At 39.8% G+C, this 16,979-nt stretch overlaps 1 protein-coding gene across 4 annotated transcripts in view; it reads left to right on the top strand.

Annotated features, from left to right (window-relative positions):
• Positions 1-2,967: 2,967 nt before the first annotated feature.
• TLL1 (tolloid like 1) overlaps positions 2,968-16,979 on the top strand; it is a 410,556-nt gene continuing 396,544 nt past the window's right edge. For all 4 annotated transcript variants that reach the window (XR_011973863.1, XM_072639726.1, XM_072639725.1 and 1 more), the window contains exon 1: positions 2,968-5,062. Coding sequence is in view for 3 of the 4 variants with exons in the window: in XM_072639726.1 (XP_072495827.1) it covers positions 4,894-5,062 (169 nt within the window). In the remaining variant the exon portion in view is untranslated. The remainder of the gene's footprint in view (positions 5,063-16,979) is intronic.

The raw sequence follows: 16,979 nt of genomic DNA, 5'->3' as shown, positions 1-16,979 counted from the left end.
TCTACTCTTGGACAAAGAAAACCAATCAGACCCCTTCTGAGGCAGAAGATCATAGTTGGGATTGAACTGCTATAAGAGTATGTAGACACTATCTCTATCCTTTAAATACTCATTTTCTGTGTGTTTTGAAGTTTTAAAAATGGCTTAATATTTTCATGATTAAAAAATAAATTGGAAATGAAGAGGCTTGTGTTCCTTTATGTGTTCTGTCTCTGTGGAAGTTTGCTAGTCACTTAGGAAATGAAGGTAGGATGGGATTTGATTGAATATGCTGTCAAACCAATTGTCAGTTGTAAGCATAATGGGATGGTGAATAGCTCTGTGTGTGTATGTGTTTGTGAAATAAAAATAATGTTTGAGATTTTAAACTTTACAATAGAGACCAAAAGAAAACAGGATGAAAATCAAAGCTCCCTAAACCTGAGTTAATAAAGTCAAATTGCTGAGAAAGTATGACTTCCATTCCTATTATTTAAACATGTAAGCCCACATTGATACAAGGATGATTTTTTAAAAAATGGAAACTAGTGCAAATAAGTGTTTTTACTATTTTACTTATATGCCTTGTATTAATTTGTAATCATAACCATAGTAAGAGATCATATTGATTCCTTGCCTTTTGGCCCAGAAAACCATGCTTTTGAGGTCTATTATTGTGGTGAGCTGTCTTCAGGTCCACCAGTTTGATGTGACCCTTGTTCAGGGGGGTGATGCTGAGGTGAGGGGCTGATTGCAGGCTGCAGGCCTGTTGGGGGTGTAAGCTCAGTTCCATGTGGACAGTCTCGGGCAGGTAAAAGTGAGGACTTCTAAACCTTAGAGTTCTCATGAGGCCCCCTAGGGAACAGCTGGGAATTGAGGTGTGAGACCCGGGCTATCTCGTGCATTTCCGCCTCTTCCCCGTGGGAAACTTGCTGGGGAGAGCATCCCGCCCTCGAGATTAATCTATGGTCTGAGCACACCTATTGTTGTCTACCTAAAGACTGAGAACAGGCACGGTATTCAGGTGCAAACTATGTGGCGGGAGAGCTTAAGTAGGGTCAGGAAAGCCTGAAGGCGCTCTTAGCGCTGAGGGGCCCTTAGAGGACAGAAGGCCCCTCTCCCTTCTCCCCTCTCCCATGCTCCCACTCCCATTCTCTTACTGTAAGATCTTTGCCTCCTTGGGAAGAGGATTCCTCCCTCCTGAGGAAGAATTCCCCCTGCACATGTAACCAAGACCCTGAATAAAGCCTAACCCTTGTTCGACTCTGGAAAGTCTCTTCTCTCATATGTTTATCCGGTTTGGCCAGCCGAAGTCCTGCGACAGGTAAGGAAAGACTCGGGTAACCCTTAGGCCTCTAGGCCTGACACAGGCTAAGGATGACCTCAGCACACACATCCCTGAGAGGTAAACTCTCTCTTGAACCATCTATTAATCTTATTGAGGGACTGCAATCACACACTGTGCTTTTCTGTGACTGCATAACTGACACACCGCATCTATTGATCACAATTGTATGTGTATATATGTATAATATATGCATGTGTTGTATGTATACTCATAATATATATTATATACATTTTGTAAACATGTTTTCCATGGTCAGGGCAAAATGTTTTTCTTTCATTGAAACTTCAGAATAAATTTATGTTGCAGAGGTTGTTACATTGTTTTAAAATTATTGGTATAGAACGAGATAAAGTTTTAAAGTCAAAATCATACCATCCATTAGGTCTGGCCTCATGAATTTTTGAGGCTAATAAGTATTTTTGAAATATTTTTAAATTTAAGAATGTGTACAGTTAATAAATACCATGTACAGTGCTTTTCTTTTGCTCATGTCTTTTTTATTCTTCTAGTTCCTACTGTGCTTGATTATATAATTTTTCAATTTTTAGTATCACCAAAAATGAAAGCTAGGCATTGTCATGGTATAGAAACAAACACCAAAAGAAAATAAAAAAGGATGCTGATATCTCCACACACAAATTACAGTATATGGTAGCAATTATTTGGAACAATTACATGCAGAGCTTTCATCACCACTTATGCTACTGATTACAATAGTCAAAGAGGACAACTGGCACACATTTGCAAAATTACATTTGGATAACATAACCAAAGGTAGTATTTTCAGGACATTGGAATTAAGTACTTTTTTTTTTAACACTGTAAAATGGGAAATGTTCTGTTGCATTGGTCATAATTCAGGGCATGGTTTATTATTTAGGGATGAGTAAGTTGCTTTCATGTTTATGATGCACCTTTCATAGCACAAAATGCTGATAAATTTGTTGATTTGTTTATAGAATAAAGTCTTCCTCCAGAACAGTAACACCAGCTCAATTGTTATTGATTGTGCAAACCACTTTTTTGACAGGGTAGAAGAATTTATGATTCTAAAACAAATGGGGATTCTTGTTCGTCTCAACCCTTTCCCCACTCCTCACCTTCCATACTGCCAGATGCGTATGCCTTTATTATATGATTTAGGAGCTGACTAGTAGAGAAAAGGGACTAAAATACTTTGTAATAATAACATCTGCCCTATGGCAGGGGTGGGGAACCTGAAACCTCAAGGCTACATGGGTTCCTCACCCCTGGCCTTTTCCCTTCATCCTCCACACAACCATTCTCTCCCTTCACTTCCAGTAGCAAATGTGTCAGTCAACAGCATTTGTTAAGCACTTATTATGTAAGATACTCTGTACTAAGTGTGGAATGGGGAGGAGGACTTTTTAAAAAGTGCAAAAATATTTTAAATAACTCAACAGAAATGTCAAGGTCTCCAAAGAAGGATTGAATATACCTCTGGTTCACTGTTATCCCAGAATTTTTTTTTTCCCTTAAGTGCTCAACTCAGAAGACCTGGAGTTGAATCCTACCTGATATAATAGTTGTTTTATGCAGTTCAGTTATTTATTTCACCTAAGTCACAAAGTCTTTGTGAATCTCAGGATGCTGAATAAATACAGTTATATTTACTTTTTCTTTTTTTTTCTTTTTCCTGTCAGGCTCTTCTCTGATTGTGAGTCCCTGTACGTTGATGGTATCAAGGAAGTAAGCAGTGGCAGACTATTATTTGAAGACTGGAGTTTCAAATGAAGATGTAAGTGGACTTTTCAAAAGTCTAGGTTGCAAGCTGACACTTAAAAGAGGTTAGAAACTTGCAGATGTTCAACCACTTCTCTCCTCCCAATCCCCAGGCCCCTGGAAACTTGGAGGAGGCGGCGGAAAAGTCTCACCTTCTTTTGAAACTACTTGCAGATGTGAGCACAATTTCGGAATTGTTCACAACGGGGGTTTTGAGACTTCCTTGGCTATTTCCCCCCCAATTTCCCCTAACGTATGTTTTTCTTTAAGCCGATGGACTGAATTGTGTGTGGCTCTTACCACGCTGATCTTGGCTGCCCGGTTTAATTCGCTCACCTCTCTCCTGCACATTCAGGCTATCATATCCTCCCTGCTTCCAAATAATCCCGCGTGGGGGTCTGCCAATATTAGAGAAACTTTGCTTCTAAGGCAAACCCAGAAATGCCTTTTTTCTTTCATCCACGTGAAAAATGAGGAAAACCAACCAGAGCTTGATATTTCCTCCCGCTGCTGCAGTCTGGATTGATCATTTTGAATTTTTTTCCTTTTTTTTTTTTACTTTCAGTTTTGAGCTTCTTAATTTTCTTTCTGCAAAAAGTTGGGAGATCAATGGTCTCTCCTTTCTTAAATAAACCTCTGAGGCTGGAACATTCGGCACCCCCCTCCCCCTTTCCCCCGCGCTAACATTAACCAGCAGTGTAGGAAAAGAAACACATTGCCTGTTTATTAGGGGGGAGGGGAGCGTGCGATTTGTAGCTAAGTTACTATGTTTCTTTTCCCCCGCCCTTCGGGTCCTTGGCACCCTAAACTGTTACATACCTAGTCTTTGCACTGGTGAGCACTGACTTCAGTCATCTAAAATAAAGTCATCTTCACTAAAATATAAATGGAGATAAATGTCTCATAGGAGTGTGTGGATCTGTGTGTTTGCCTAAGCTGGAGCCTGGATCCTGACCTTGATTGTATGAATAAGTAAGCAGGATGCTAGTGATTGGGTTAGATGATTTTAAGATTTTTTTTTAAGTTAGGAAGAGGAGAAAATAGCTTAAGGAAAAGACAACCACCCCTATTTCATGTCCTTCCGTCCTCCTCCCCCCCTTCCTATTTCTCAGCAGAGTTGTTCTCTTTTCGCTGCAGGACCCTAAGGTCTCCTTGGCGTGGAAATTACTCTCCCCATTCTTTTGGTCTCCCCTTTCAGTTCAGATGTGCTGATGTGCAGACCGGATTCATCTTCCAGGAGCAGAAGTAGCAGCAGGAGCAGGAGGGGGAGGTGGCGGCGGCGGCGGCTTGTGCTGGAAGGGCTCAGCCCCAGAGCTTTGGCAGAAGGAGCTACGAGTAGGAGTCGGAGCCCCACCGAGCTTTGGGGGGCATCGTGTTCCTCTGGGAGAGACCGGAGGAGGAGGAGAAACAGCCGCGCGAAGTTTGGCTGAGGTTTAACCCGGCCAGGAGACGTTCTGACAGGCAGAAATCTCTGGGTGCTGCGAAGACCCGAGTTGGACTAGGACCGCCTCCCCTCCTCTTCCTCCAGCCAGTTCTTCCAGCACCTCCCCATCCACCTCCCTCCCTACCTGCCTGGCCACCCACACACGAGCTTCTTTCCAACTTCTCCTTTTCAAAGAGAGTGGGGGCGCAAACAGAAATCCTTTCTCCTCTCCCTTATGATTTCGTCTCCGCATGTCTCTGGACACCTAGCAGCCACAGTCTCGCCGAGGAGGCTCTAGGTGGAGAAGAAAAACTGCCCTCTCCGCCCCTTTCAATCAACGTGGGCAGTAGGTGGCTGATCGTCGGAGTCCCTCTCCTTTTTTTCCCTCCCCGTGCGGAGGATGGGGATGGAAATGCTATCCCAGAGGTTGTTCTTATGGCTGTTGGTCTCTGCATTGATCTTCTGTGGGGAGATGTGGGTCTCCTCTGGCTTCGATTATGAATACACTTACGCTTTTCACGAAGAGGATAAAACCGAGACGCTAGATTATAAGGATCCCTGTAAAGCTGGTAAGTGACTTGCAGCTGCCTCATATGCTCAAGTAGCTCTCCACCTGAGCTTTATGCCCCATTTATTGCTTATTTTTGAGAGGGGGAAGTCACCTGTTTCTTCCCCTCCCCTTCTGTGGCTAACATTCTCGAGCAGAGAGGACTTGGAAACTTTGTTTAATAGGTTCAGGCATTTTTTCCAACTTCCTAGGACTGCATCCCACTCCTTCTCCACTTGCATCCCGTAGTTTTGTTTACCCTAGACAGCTCCAGATTCGAGACCTCTAAGTTAGGAATATGATTAACTCTCCCTTACCTTTTCCCCTGGCAACTCCCACCCTCCTCCAAGTGATGAAGCACCACAGATGATAAAAGATTTTAAATGGCAGCCCCTTAGGTCTCTAGTTTAAGAGTTTTCAGGGGAAACTGTTGTTTAAATAAGCCTGTAGTCGTAACTGGGATGTGGGAGTGGGGGACCCCTGATTGTGGTTGGATTGGATGGAAATGGAAGGGATGGAATTCTGCAGGAAAAAAAAGAAATTACTGTCTATATTGAGACACCTCTTCGTCCAGGCTGTACTTTCATTATTGGAATTGTGGAGATTTCGTCTGTCCTGGCAGCATTTAGGAGATGTGTTCCCAGTGCATCACTTCCTTCCCAATAAGACATACCCACACAATGGGAAAGGGAGAAAGGGAGAAGCTTTTCAAGTTGTTCCTCGGAGCACCTCGGGGGACCAGTTTTCATCGCAATTGCAGAAAGCCTTCGCCTCCCTCTTTCTGGCCTCATTTACGCACTCGAGCGCCTCCAGTCCCCTCAGCTCTCTGGAACCCTAATAGCTCCTTGCTGCTGGTCCGCCTTTGAGCGCACGGCGGCGCTTCCTTCCAGGCTGCCTCAGACCTAGGAGCTCACGTGCCGTAGGCAGGGATCAAGTGAGGGAAGTTCCCAGGGGCTCACTCTCTTCCCTAGTAGCAGCCCCTCTCCTGTTTCCCTAACACCCTTCCTCCCTCCTTCCCCTCAAGAGTTTTGAATTGGGAGCCTCAGCTGGTTGTGTGGTTCGCTGCAGGGATGAGCTCTGGTGCACGTCCTATGGGGGAGGAAGGAGGGAGTTTTGAGGGTCTGGTTCCTGGGGTGATACTGATATTTGGAAGCTAAAAAAGTGTAGATGTGTCATTTCTCAATAAGGATGTGCTTCCCTCTCGTGCCTGTGAGATTTCTATAACAGTAATAATATGCTCTGTATAGTGGGCAACGTGTATGTGCCTGATCACCCAGCCAAATCTTGCTCACAGCATCCCAGGGCAAAGGTTTAGTTGTCCCTGGGTCCTCTCTGACCCTCTCCTCTGTCACACAAGCAAGTCTGACCACTGGTGTGTATGAATGAAAGGGATATCGGTAGATAGGGCTGGAAATTTCCCTCGGTTAGTTTTCCCTTTTGATGTTCAGATGTTTGGTCTGATAGGTCTAGCGAGATAGAATATAAAAAGCAAATAGCCCTTTCCTAATTTACCACGATAGGTGCATCCTTCTCTCTCTCTCTCTCTCTCTCTCTCTCTCTCTCTCTCTCTCTCTCTCTCTCTCTCTCTCTCTCCCTCCCTCCCTCCCTCCCTCCCTCCCTCCCTCCCTCCCTCTCTCTCTCTCTCTCTCTCTCTCTCTCTCTCTCCTCCCCCCCCTCCCTCTCTCTCTCTCCCTACTGGCAACTTATTCATACACAGACATACACGTGTACACCAATACTCTCACTCACCCCTCCCCTTTATGTTGTCACTTCAAGCCACACTGATATTGCCTCTAGTCATCAGGTGTTCGGCTTTTTTAGTAAAAGATGGTTACATTTCTTGCCCCACAGTTTTCCTAGTTTTCCTTTTTTTTTTTTTCCTTTGGAGACATAGATAGAAACTATGTTCAAAGACAGATGCAAACGAGAATGATTCAGCAGAGATTGAGCATTAGCTGCATTTGCAAACCGCCTTCAAAAATCACTTGAATAAAATCAAGTACAAGTTTCACATAACTGAAAGTATTGCACCTTTATTAGATGTTTGACAGGACTAACAGCTGACTATATTGTGAATGAACGATTGTCTAGGAAAATATTTTAAATGCTACTCTCCTTTTCTTGTGATGGGTTTAATTGTCTCAACTCCTGAGGCTGAATTTTCTAGGAGAAAATATGGCATATTTTCCTTAATGTTAAATCCTTTTGTAAATGCAAGTGGAAATGTCACAGCAGAAATGTCGCAAGGGTTTGGTTTTTGAAATCGTCACTCATGGTTTTATTTAGAAAGAAGGCTATCCTGTTTCAACCAGTATTTTTTTTGTTGTTGCCCTACTTTAGAGCATTTGTAGTTTTTGCAGCCTAATCTTTGGCTTTTGTGTGGTTTGCAAAAAAGGTGTCTATCAGTGTTTTCCTGTAAATGATCAGCTGAGAAAGAAGAAAAACTGCCTAAATGAAACAGCTGGAAGAATGCTTATTTGTGTTTTCTTTTATACTATTTTACTTTTGGTAGGATACCATTGAGTCGTAACTGCTGGTGCTTAAAATAATTACATCTGTGATTGGACAATTATTTTAACCAGAAGGATGACTCTCACCTCTTCTTTATCTGAGGATTTTGTTTATCAGCTTACTATTTTGCTTGTTTTTGAGTGCTACTACTGTTCTTTTGGAGTTTGTTGGAGCTGGGAAAGGAGATGGTCACGCTTTGGATTTCACTCCTCTGTCCCTGCTGTGATCCTTTTGTTGGAATGATAGGAGGAGGTTCCTAGTCTCAGACTTCAATTGAAAACCAATGATTCCCCTTCCCCTCCCCCCGCAGCTCTGTAAAAAAAAAAGATGGAGAATGCACTAAAAAAACTTTGTAAAATAACAAACATATGAAAAAGTAAAAGTCACTAAAGAATATTAGGAAAAGAAAATGATTGATATAGATTAGATGGTGTCATATTTGTAGAACCATTAGGTTTGTAAGTTAGTAAAATGCGGGGAGGGGGAAGAGAATGGGAATCTAGGAGATACTGATAGGCTGAAGTTTAAAAATGGCAAGAAGGATCCTCTCCAAAATTTAACACCTAGAAATTCTTCTGGACCCATCTCTTTGACTCTTGGAATCTGCAATGAGGCTATTAGTCTGTCACTGTTGGAACATATGGCTTGTGGGGTGATCTGTACTCTTAGCACTCTTTAAGCAATAGGGTAGGGTTTCTACAAACTGCACAGAGCCCTGACATGACTCCAGTATTTATTTCCTGTAAGCTCCCAGACAAGTCACTTAAGCTTCCTCATCTACAAAAGGAAGAATTTGAACTAAATGATTTGGAAAATTGTAGCTTAGTTTCTGTAGGTATCAAAAGTAGGCATCCTTTTCATGGGCACAGTCAGGGAATCCCCAAACTTAGCCTTGGCCCAGATTCTGTGGACTTCAAATTCTAATAGTTAATAGCTAAATTTGTCACCTGGTACATGGGAAACTGTCAAATAGACAATTTTTACCTTCTCCAAGAACCAATGTGTTAAGGTTTAAACTCTGCCCACCCAGAGATGCCAAAAACTATTGCAGTTTCATCATGTGTTGTGGTGAAAGTGTCTCAAAGAATTCTGTCAGACCACCTCTAATCCAAAATGTTCTGGAAAAGACTCTCAAAATGTTCCAGACAAGGACTGTCAAACTCTGGTAAGAAGTGGATCTCTGCCTGCTGTAGATTGACTTAGAAAACCACAAATTAATATTTCTATGTTCTGTTGTATTTTTATTTATTTTGTTAAGCATTTCTTTGTTATATTTTAACTGGTTCCTTCTGCTCAGGGTTTTCCAGGCCCTTGAGGCCTTTGCTGTTTGCTGATGACTTATTGTTGTATGAAAATGGTCCTATATTCTCAAAAGTTATGCCATCCTGAACTTCAGCATTATTGAACCCTATTCATTTAACTATTCACCAAGCATTATTAAGTACCTGCTGTGTAGGGATACAGCTATACACAGGCAAACAGCAACAGCAGAAGAACCTTTGCCTTCAGGGAGCTTACATTCTACTCTACAATAATGTAATTATTGTATGTAATACAAGAAGAATTGGACAGAGATAGAAACTCAACAACTGAGACAGAGAGTAGGTGGTACCTGAGTTTTGAAGGAAGACTAGGATTCTGAAAAGTAGAGAGGAGAAGGGAGTACATTCCTTATATCATGGGGGATAATATGTATAAATAGCTAGTACAGTTTTGCTGGAACGGAATTCTCTTCAGGATGTAATATGAAATGAATTTGGAAAGATAAATAAGAATGACAGGCAATGGGGAACAACTGAAGGTTTTTGGACAGGGAGTAAGATGGGCAAGCATACGTTTTAAGAAGATTGTTTTGGCATCTGTGTGGAAGATAGGTTGGGGAAAGAGTCTAAAAGATAGGAGACTAATTGCAAGGATACTGTACAGAGTAAGAGTTGAGGAAGGTCTGAAATAGGAAAGTGTCTAGGTCGTTCTGCACCTCATTAAAAGAATAAACACTGATGATAAAGAAGCTTAAAATATCTATTTTGTTGTTGTTCAGTCATTTCAGTCATGTCTGACTCTTTATGACCTCATTTGGGGTTTTCTTTGCACAGATACTGGAGTGGTTTGCCATTTCTTTCTCCTGCTCATTTACTGATGAGGAGACTGAGGCAAACAGGGTTAAGTGACTTGCTCAGGGTCACGGAGTTAGTAAGTATCCATTGTGCCAGTTAGCTGTCCAAAAAGTATCTATATGTTAAATCATATACTTGCATGCTTAAAAGACTCAGTACAATGAACTCAAAATATTAATGGAAATAATAAATACTTCAATAAAGCAATGATATATAAACATACAAAATCATCTACATTTCTTTATAAAATTATCAAGGATTAGGAGATACTCTTTGCAATTATGCAAAATGCATTGAATGATTGGATAATAAGCTTATCAAGGAGTACAAAAGACCTATAGAAAAGACAATCTTAAAATGACTGTTAGAGGAATCAAGGTATACCTGGGCCAAAGGAAAGAGATTCCCCTGTTTTACTGTTAAACCAGTAAAATAAAAAAGGCACATTTGTAAAAGTTTATTTATTTTCAGTTTTCAACATTCACTCCCACAAAATTTTGAACTTCAAATTTTCTCCCCATTTCCCCTTTCTCTCTATCACAGGACAGCATGTATTCTGAATACCCTTTCATCCAATCTGCCTTCCCTTCTGTCATCTCCTCTCCGTATCCTCTTCCCTTCTATTTTCACGTAGTGCAAGATAGATTTCTATATGCCATTGCCTATATATTCTATTTCCTGGTTGCATGTAAAAACAATTTTTAACATTCATATTTAAATCTTTGAGTTCCATATTCTCTCCCATCCCCCTTCATTGGGAAGGCAAACAATTTGATATAGGTTATACATGTGTAGTCATGCAAAGCACTTGCATAACAGTCATTCTGTGAAAGTCTATATTTGTCTCTGTCCTCTCCTGTCCTCCATTTATTCTATTCTCTCCTTTGACCTGCCTCTCTACCAAAGTGTTTGCTTCTGATTACCCCTTCCCCCAATCTGCCATGCCTTCTATTATCCCCACTCACTTATCCCCTTCCTCCCTGCTTTCCTGTAGGGTAAGATAAACTTCCATACCCAATTGAGTGTGTGTGCTATTCCCTCCTGAAGCCAAATCTGATTGAAGGAAGGTTCACTTATTTCCTCTCATCATTCCTTTCATCCCCTCCATTATAAAAGCTCTTTTTTGCCTCTTTTATGTCGGATGATTTACTATATTCTACCTCTCCTTTTCTCTTTCTCATATTATATTCCTCTCAATGCTTAATTTTCTTTTTTAGATATCATCCCTTCATAGTCAGCTCACTTTGTGCACCTCCCTCTCTTTCTCTCTCTCTCTCCATACATATACATACACATATACATATACATATATATATACACACACTTATACATACATATATATATAGATATGTGAGTGTATATGTATATATGTACATATATGTATTCCCTCCAACTATTCTAGTACTGAGAAAGGTCTTATGAATTACAAATATCATCTTTCCATGTAGAAATGTAAACAGTTCAACTTTAGTGAGTCCCTTATGGCTCCTCTTTCCTGTTTACCTTTTCATGCTTCTCTTGATTCTTGTATTTGAAAGTCAAATTTACTATTCAGTTCAAGTCTTTTCAACAACAATCCTTGGAAGTCTTCCACTGAATGTCTATTTTTTCCCCTGAAGGCTTATACTCAGTTTTGCTGAGTAGGTGATTCTTGGTTTTAATACTATCTCTTTTGACCTCTGGAATATCATATTCTAAGCTCTTGGGATCCCTTAAAGTAGAAGCTGCTAAATCTTCTGTTATTTTGATTGTGTTTCAACAGTACTTGAATTGTTTCTTTCTGACTGCTTCTGTATTTTCTCCTTGACCTAGGAACTCTGGAATTTGGCTACAAACAAAGGCATTTTCCTTTTGAGATCTCTTTTAGGAGGTGATCAGTGGATTCTTCCCATTTCTGTTTTATCCTCTGGTTCTAGAATAGCAGGACAGTTTTCCTTGATGATTTCTTAAAAGATGATATCTAGGCTCTTTTTTTAATTGTGGCTTTCAGGTAGTCTAACAATTTTAAAATTATCTCTTCTGGATTTATTTTCCAGATCAGTTCTTTTTCCAGTGAGATACTTCACATTGTCTTTTATTTTTTCCTTCTTTTGTTTTTGTTTTATAATTTCTTGATTTCTCATGAAGTCATTAGCTTCCATTTGCCCCATTCTGATTTTGAAAGAATTATTTTCTTCAGTGAGCTTTTGGACCTTTTGGCATTTGGGTTTTTCTAATTTTAAAACTGTTATTTTCTTCAGCATTTTTTTTGGGGGGGGGAGGGTTCGTTTAGCAAGCTGTTGACTTGTTTTTCATGACTTTCTTGTGTTGCTCTCATTTCTCTTCCAAATTTTTCCTCTACTTTTTTTACTTGATTTTTCAAAATTCTTTTTGAGCTCTTCCATGTTCTGAGATCAATTAATATTTTTCTTAGAGGCTTTGGATGTAGGAGTTTCGGCTTTGTTTTCTTCTTCTGTTTGTATACTTTGATCTTCCTCATCACCAATGACATGAGAAAATACTTCTTCACTGAGAAAGTAAGAATCTATTTAGCCTGTTTCGTTTTCCCCATTTGCTCATTTTCCCAACCAATTGCTTGATTTTTGAGTTCTTCCTTAAGTGTAGGGCTCCAGAAGTAGCTTCTGCTTTTAGCTGCTGCCCTGGGGCTGGGACCAGACCATGATACCCTCTCAGCCAGATGAGAGACCCTTCCCACTGACCTTTGAGGGTGTCTTTGGCATTTGTGGATTGAGAAGCCTGGAAACTGCATCTGACACCAGCATTTCAGTCCCCTAAGGCCTACTCCAGCTCTGTCTACTCCAGCCAGGTGTGATAGACTCTTCCTGTCTATCTTCCAGATTGTATTGGGCTAAAAATTTGTTTCGGTCTTCTGTTTTTTTTACTTTTGCTGCTCTAGAATTTGTTTAGAGTCATTTTTACAGGTTTGGTTTGAGGGTGGAGCAGGTTTCTTCTTCTACGATGCCATCTTGGCTCCATTCCCTTAGTGGCAGAATTTTTTAAACTAAGTTATAGTTGAATGAAAGATTTCAAATATCTACCCAGAGGTTATGAATTTCTTTGTTTTGAGGGCTGGTCTTACTAAGTTTGCCCCATTACCAGATTTGATCATCAGTTTCTAATTTGTTTTTGGCTGTACTAGTTCATGAAGAATTGGGGTGGGAGGTAAGGTTCCAGTTTGTTTTAGTAGAGAGAATGTTCACATCAAAAAAATGACTTTCTTGAGGAACTGAAATAAGTTTTTCAGCAAGGCCAAATTAGTGAAGGTGATACCAAAGATAAATAATTAGCTAAGGATATTGTTTAAGTGATAGAATGTTAAACATATAATTCAAACAGAATGTGTATTAATCATATGAAAACTCTGGCTTGAATTTATAAAATTATAGAAGTGAAAAAGACCTATGGAGCTATCTGATTGATTCTCCTGGCCTGGTGATGAAAGCCTTAGCAATAATACCATTGTGGCACACAAATTTCTGGTTGTCACATTAGAGAGGCTGGAGCCGTGAAGTTTACCCTCAGTTTTCCCAGTCAGGCAGAGACCTGTCTGAAAAGCTCTAATCTGTATATACCAAGGCTCAGAGAGTCAAAATAAATGTCTTGGACTCTTTCTCCAATGCACTTACCTTTCCTTTCACATTATTCTTCTAATAACTTGAGTGGGTAGGTCCCTAAACTTAATAAAAGTAAATCACATTTACATAGCACTGTACTTTGAGGTGCTTTGTTTTCCTTTGAACAATCCTGTGGAGGTAGGCAGTCTTTTGTTATAGACAAGGAGCAGTTCCAGGGATAAGGCTTTGCCTTTGAGCTAATAAGTGGGACTCTTAACATTATACTACCTAGCCCATCCTGTGGGCTGATAGTTTTGGATCATGGTATACATCTCTAAGAGCACTGTCTACTGAATATCAGTCTATGGGAGGGGCTCGAGGGATACAATATGCTAATTAGTCTATGTGGCAGAGTAATTCTTACATATTAAATATCTCAAATATTTAAATATCTCAAATATCTCTATCAAATATCTCAAAAAGGTTGTTCTGTACTAATGTGATATCCTGTTCTTGAGTTTTCTTTATATGATTGGGATTCCCTGCATTGTCAGTTGTTACTGAATGATGGATGGGATGCATTTTAAATGTGTGCACCTTTTTACAGGGAAGGAGAATGACAACAATTTTTTTTTTAACCAAGACTTCTTTTTCTGTGTATTTTGAAAGCTATTAATACTGGTACAAAAAGAAGTCCTCTTTTTTTTTTTTGAACTATGACCAGGGCCTCTTGTATATTATAGACAGTGTCTGAATATTGGGGGGAAAAATGTCTTTTCTCCTACCTGCTGTTACAAGGTCTCCTGAGTAGCTCTTTTCTATTCCTGCAGGACAATATAAGTTTAATTTCAAATTGCTGTATTATAATGTTGATTTTTCCATTCAAAAAGGCTTTACAAACTTATCCTGTAAAATAAGTAAACCTCATGGATGATTTTTTTTTTCTGGCTAACTATTAGAATTCCAGTTATCTTCTTGCAACTAATACAGGGGAAGCTTAAAGTGTTTCTCTATGCTGCATATGGAAGAAAAGTTTCATGATAAAACTCTTGATCCATATAGTGTAAGATTCTGTCAGTAGCTCTAAGAGATTTTTTTGAGAGGGCTAACTATATTATCCATAATATTTGATAATAATTAATAAGGATTAATGTGGAAGGCATGGTTACATGCTGAGAAATGAAAGATGGAAATGGTGGAACCTGAATTTGGCCTTGAAGGAAAGGAGAGGAGTTAACAGGGTAGAGTGTGGTCAAAGGGATGTGAGCCTAGTGTCTCTTTCGGGTAGGGAAGATAGATAGCATTAGATAAAATACTAATATGAAGGAAGGGAAGGGAATAAGTGTTTATATAGCTCTTACTATGTTTCAGGGGCTATGCTAAGTGCTTTTACAAATGTTGTGCTATTACAAATAACTCATTTGATTCTCCCAACCAACCTTCAAGGTAGGTGCTATTTATACTCTCATTTTATAGATGAGGAAACTAAGGCAAATGGAAGTTAAGTGACGTGCAGGAGTTAAGTGATCACATAGCTAGGAAGAGTATGGGCTTAAATTTGAATTCAGATCTTCTTCAGGTTTAGCTGTCACTGCAACATCAGATGCCTAATAAGAGAGAAGAGGATAAAACTTTGACTACTGAGCAGTCTATTGTAGCTGTAACTTAGAGCACTTTAAGGGAGAAGGGAAGAAAAGGGAAAAATAATTTACTGAATATCTACTATGTGTCAGTGACATAAGACTGGAAAGGTAAGTTGGAGACATGTCATAGGGGTTATTGAATGCCAGGTTAAGGAGTTTGTATTTTATGATATAGTAATGGGGAAGAAGAGTTCTTGAATTGAAAACCTGTTATGAAGGATGATGTGGAGAGGGAAAAGACTAATGGCAGCCAGCTCAGTTGAAAGGACATTACTTCAGTACTGGAGAAGGGTAAAGGAGTGCCTAAATTAACATAGTGACGGTGACTGCAGCAGGGAGGAAACACACATGAGAGCTATTATGGAGATAGAATTGATGGGAAGTGTCACCTGATTGTATTTCACAGTGAGGAGAGGAAAAATCACTTAAATTTCAGAGTCTTACCCTCTTAAGCCACACAAAGGGTCTGCCATCCATTAATTTGGCAAGGCTTTTTTGAACCTGCTTATATTTTCACCCTTTTGCAGTAATAAATCACATACCATTTCTGTGTAATGCAGAAGAGCACTTCCTTGTTTTGATCCTAAAAGCCTTTTTCAGGCTTCAAAGGATGCTGTTTATTTTCAGTTTCCTAGAAGAACTGTGGCTTAGAGGATAAGCTTTGACTTTAGGAACATCTGAGTTCAAATCCTGACTGTTTTGGGTAGCTGTGTGAACACATGGGTTAATTTCCTTAAACTCTCAGTGCCCTGTACCACTGTCTAAGCCTAAAAGTAACAGATGAGTTGCTAATTTATGGAATTCATTGATGAAATAACACATCTGGCTCCTCAGACTTCTAGGATTTCATGAACAAAATGTGCCCTTATGCTAATTTTTCCTGATTTTATAGCATTTAGTCATATGCTCTCCTTAGCCTTCTCGTTCCATACTGAAGATAAATTTCTTTCAATTCTTTGAACCTCCTTTTCTTCCACCCAATCCCTTGTCATTTCAAATGCAATAAACATTTATTAAGTGCCTTTTCATTTGCAAGGCACTGTCTCAGATACTAATAAAACAACAAACCATGTTCTAAATAAACACTGATAAGTATCATTCCAGGTAGGATATGATTGACTCAAAGGATTGTTATAGGCAGATCGTTCTAGAAAAGCCTAAGGAAGAAAAAACTCATTTCAGGAGGGGAGAAGAGGAGTGAGAATGGAGTGGATGGTTAGAGAAGGCTCCGTGGAGAAGGCAATCCCTGCAGCCTTCAACAGTGGAGATGAGGAGGGAATACATTCTGTGTGAATGTACAGATACCATGTTGAGTTCAAGGAATAGCTAGTCTACTTTGGTGAAAAGATAGAACATATGAAGGGGAGTTGTGTGAAATAAGATTAGAAAGGTTGTTTGGACCCAAAGCGTGTAAGGCTCGGTAATGATAATTTAAATGGGAAAATCTTTCCCATTCATTAATAGGCCCATGTGACCTGCTTAAGTCATATGGAAACCTGAGTCATATGAGCCTAAATCACATGGAACAGGAAGAGGCAGAGCTAGAGCAGAGCTGGGAGGAAATTGGTTAGAGAGAAGTCAGAGCTAGGAAGGGTACAGGCAAGTTGGCAGCTGGCTAGCATGAGTGAAAAAACTTGTCCGATTTTGTTTAAGGGAGCCTGTTTGTGATTTTCTTAATGGAGCTGACTTGTGAGAAGACTAGCAGGGGGAAGGCTTGGGGATGATAATGTCCTCTTCATTGTTATTGTGCATAGATTATGATGGATTTGGCTTACTGGTGTCTAAATAAATGTTTTTCTTCTGCCTTCTATATGGAGAGTCTGTTATACTTTGCAATTCTTTTTTTAAAAATTTTTTATTATTATTTTATTTGTTTTCAGTGTTCTACAATCATTTCCATATATCTTAGATTTTCCCCTCCCTCCCCCTCCCCCCCTCTCTTCCCCCTCCCTCACTGAGATGGCATACAATTTTATGTAGGTTCTACACATACATTCCTATTAAATGCATTTTTCCTTAGTCATGTTGCATAGAAGAATTAAAATGAATGGGAAAAAATCATAAAACAAACCACAACATAATACAGAAGAAAATAATCTGCTTCCTTCTGCGAT

This window comes from Notamacropus eugenii, chromosome 2 (genome assembly GCF_028372415.1).
Source record: "Notamacropus eugenii isolate mMacEug1 chromosome 2, mMacEug1.pri_v2, whole genome shotgun sequence".
Classification (NCBI taxonomy): Eukaryota; Metazoa; Chordata; class Mammalia; order Diprotodontia; family Macropodidae; genus Notamacropus; species Notamacropus eugenii.
The sequence above is the reverse complement of the archived record's forward strand: the minus strand, read 5'-3'. Positions and strand labels throughout refer to the sequence as shown.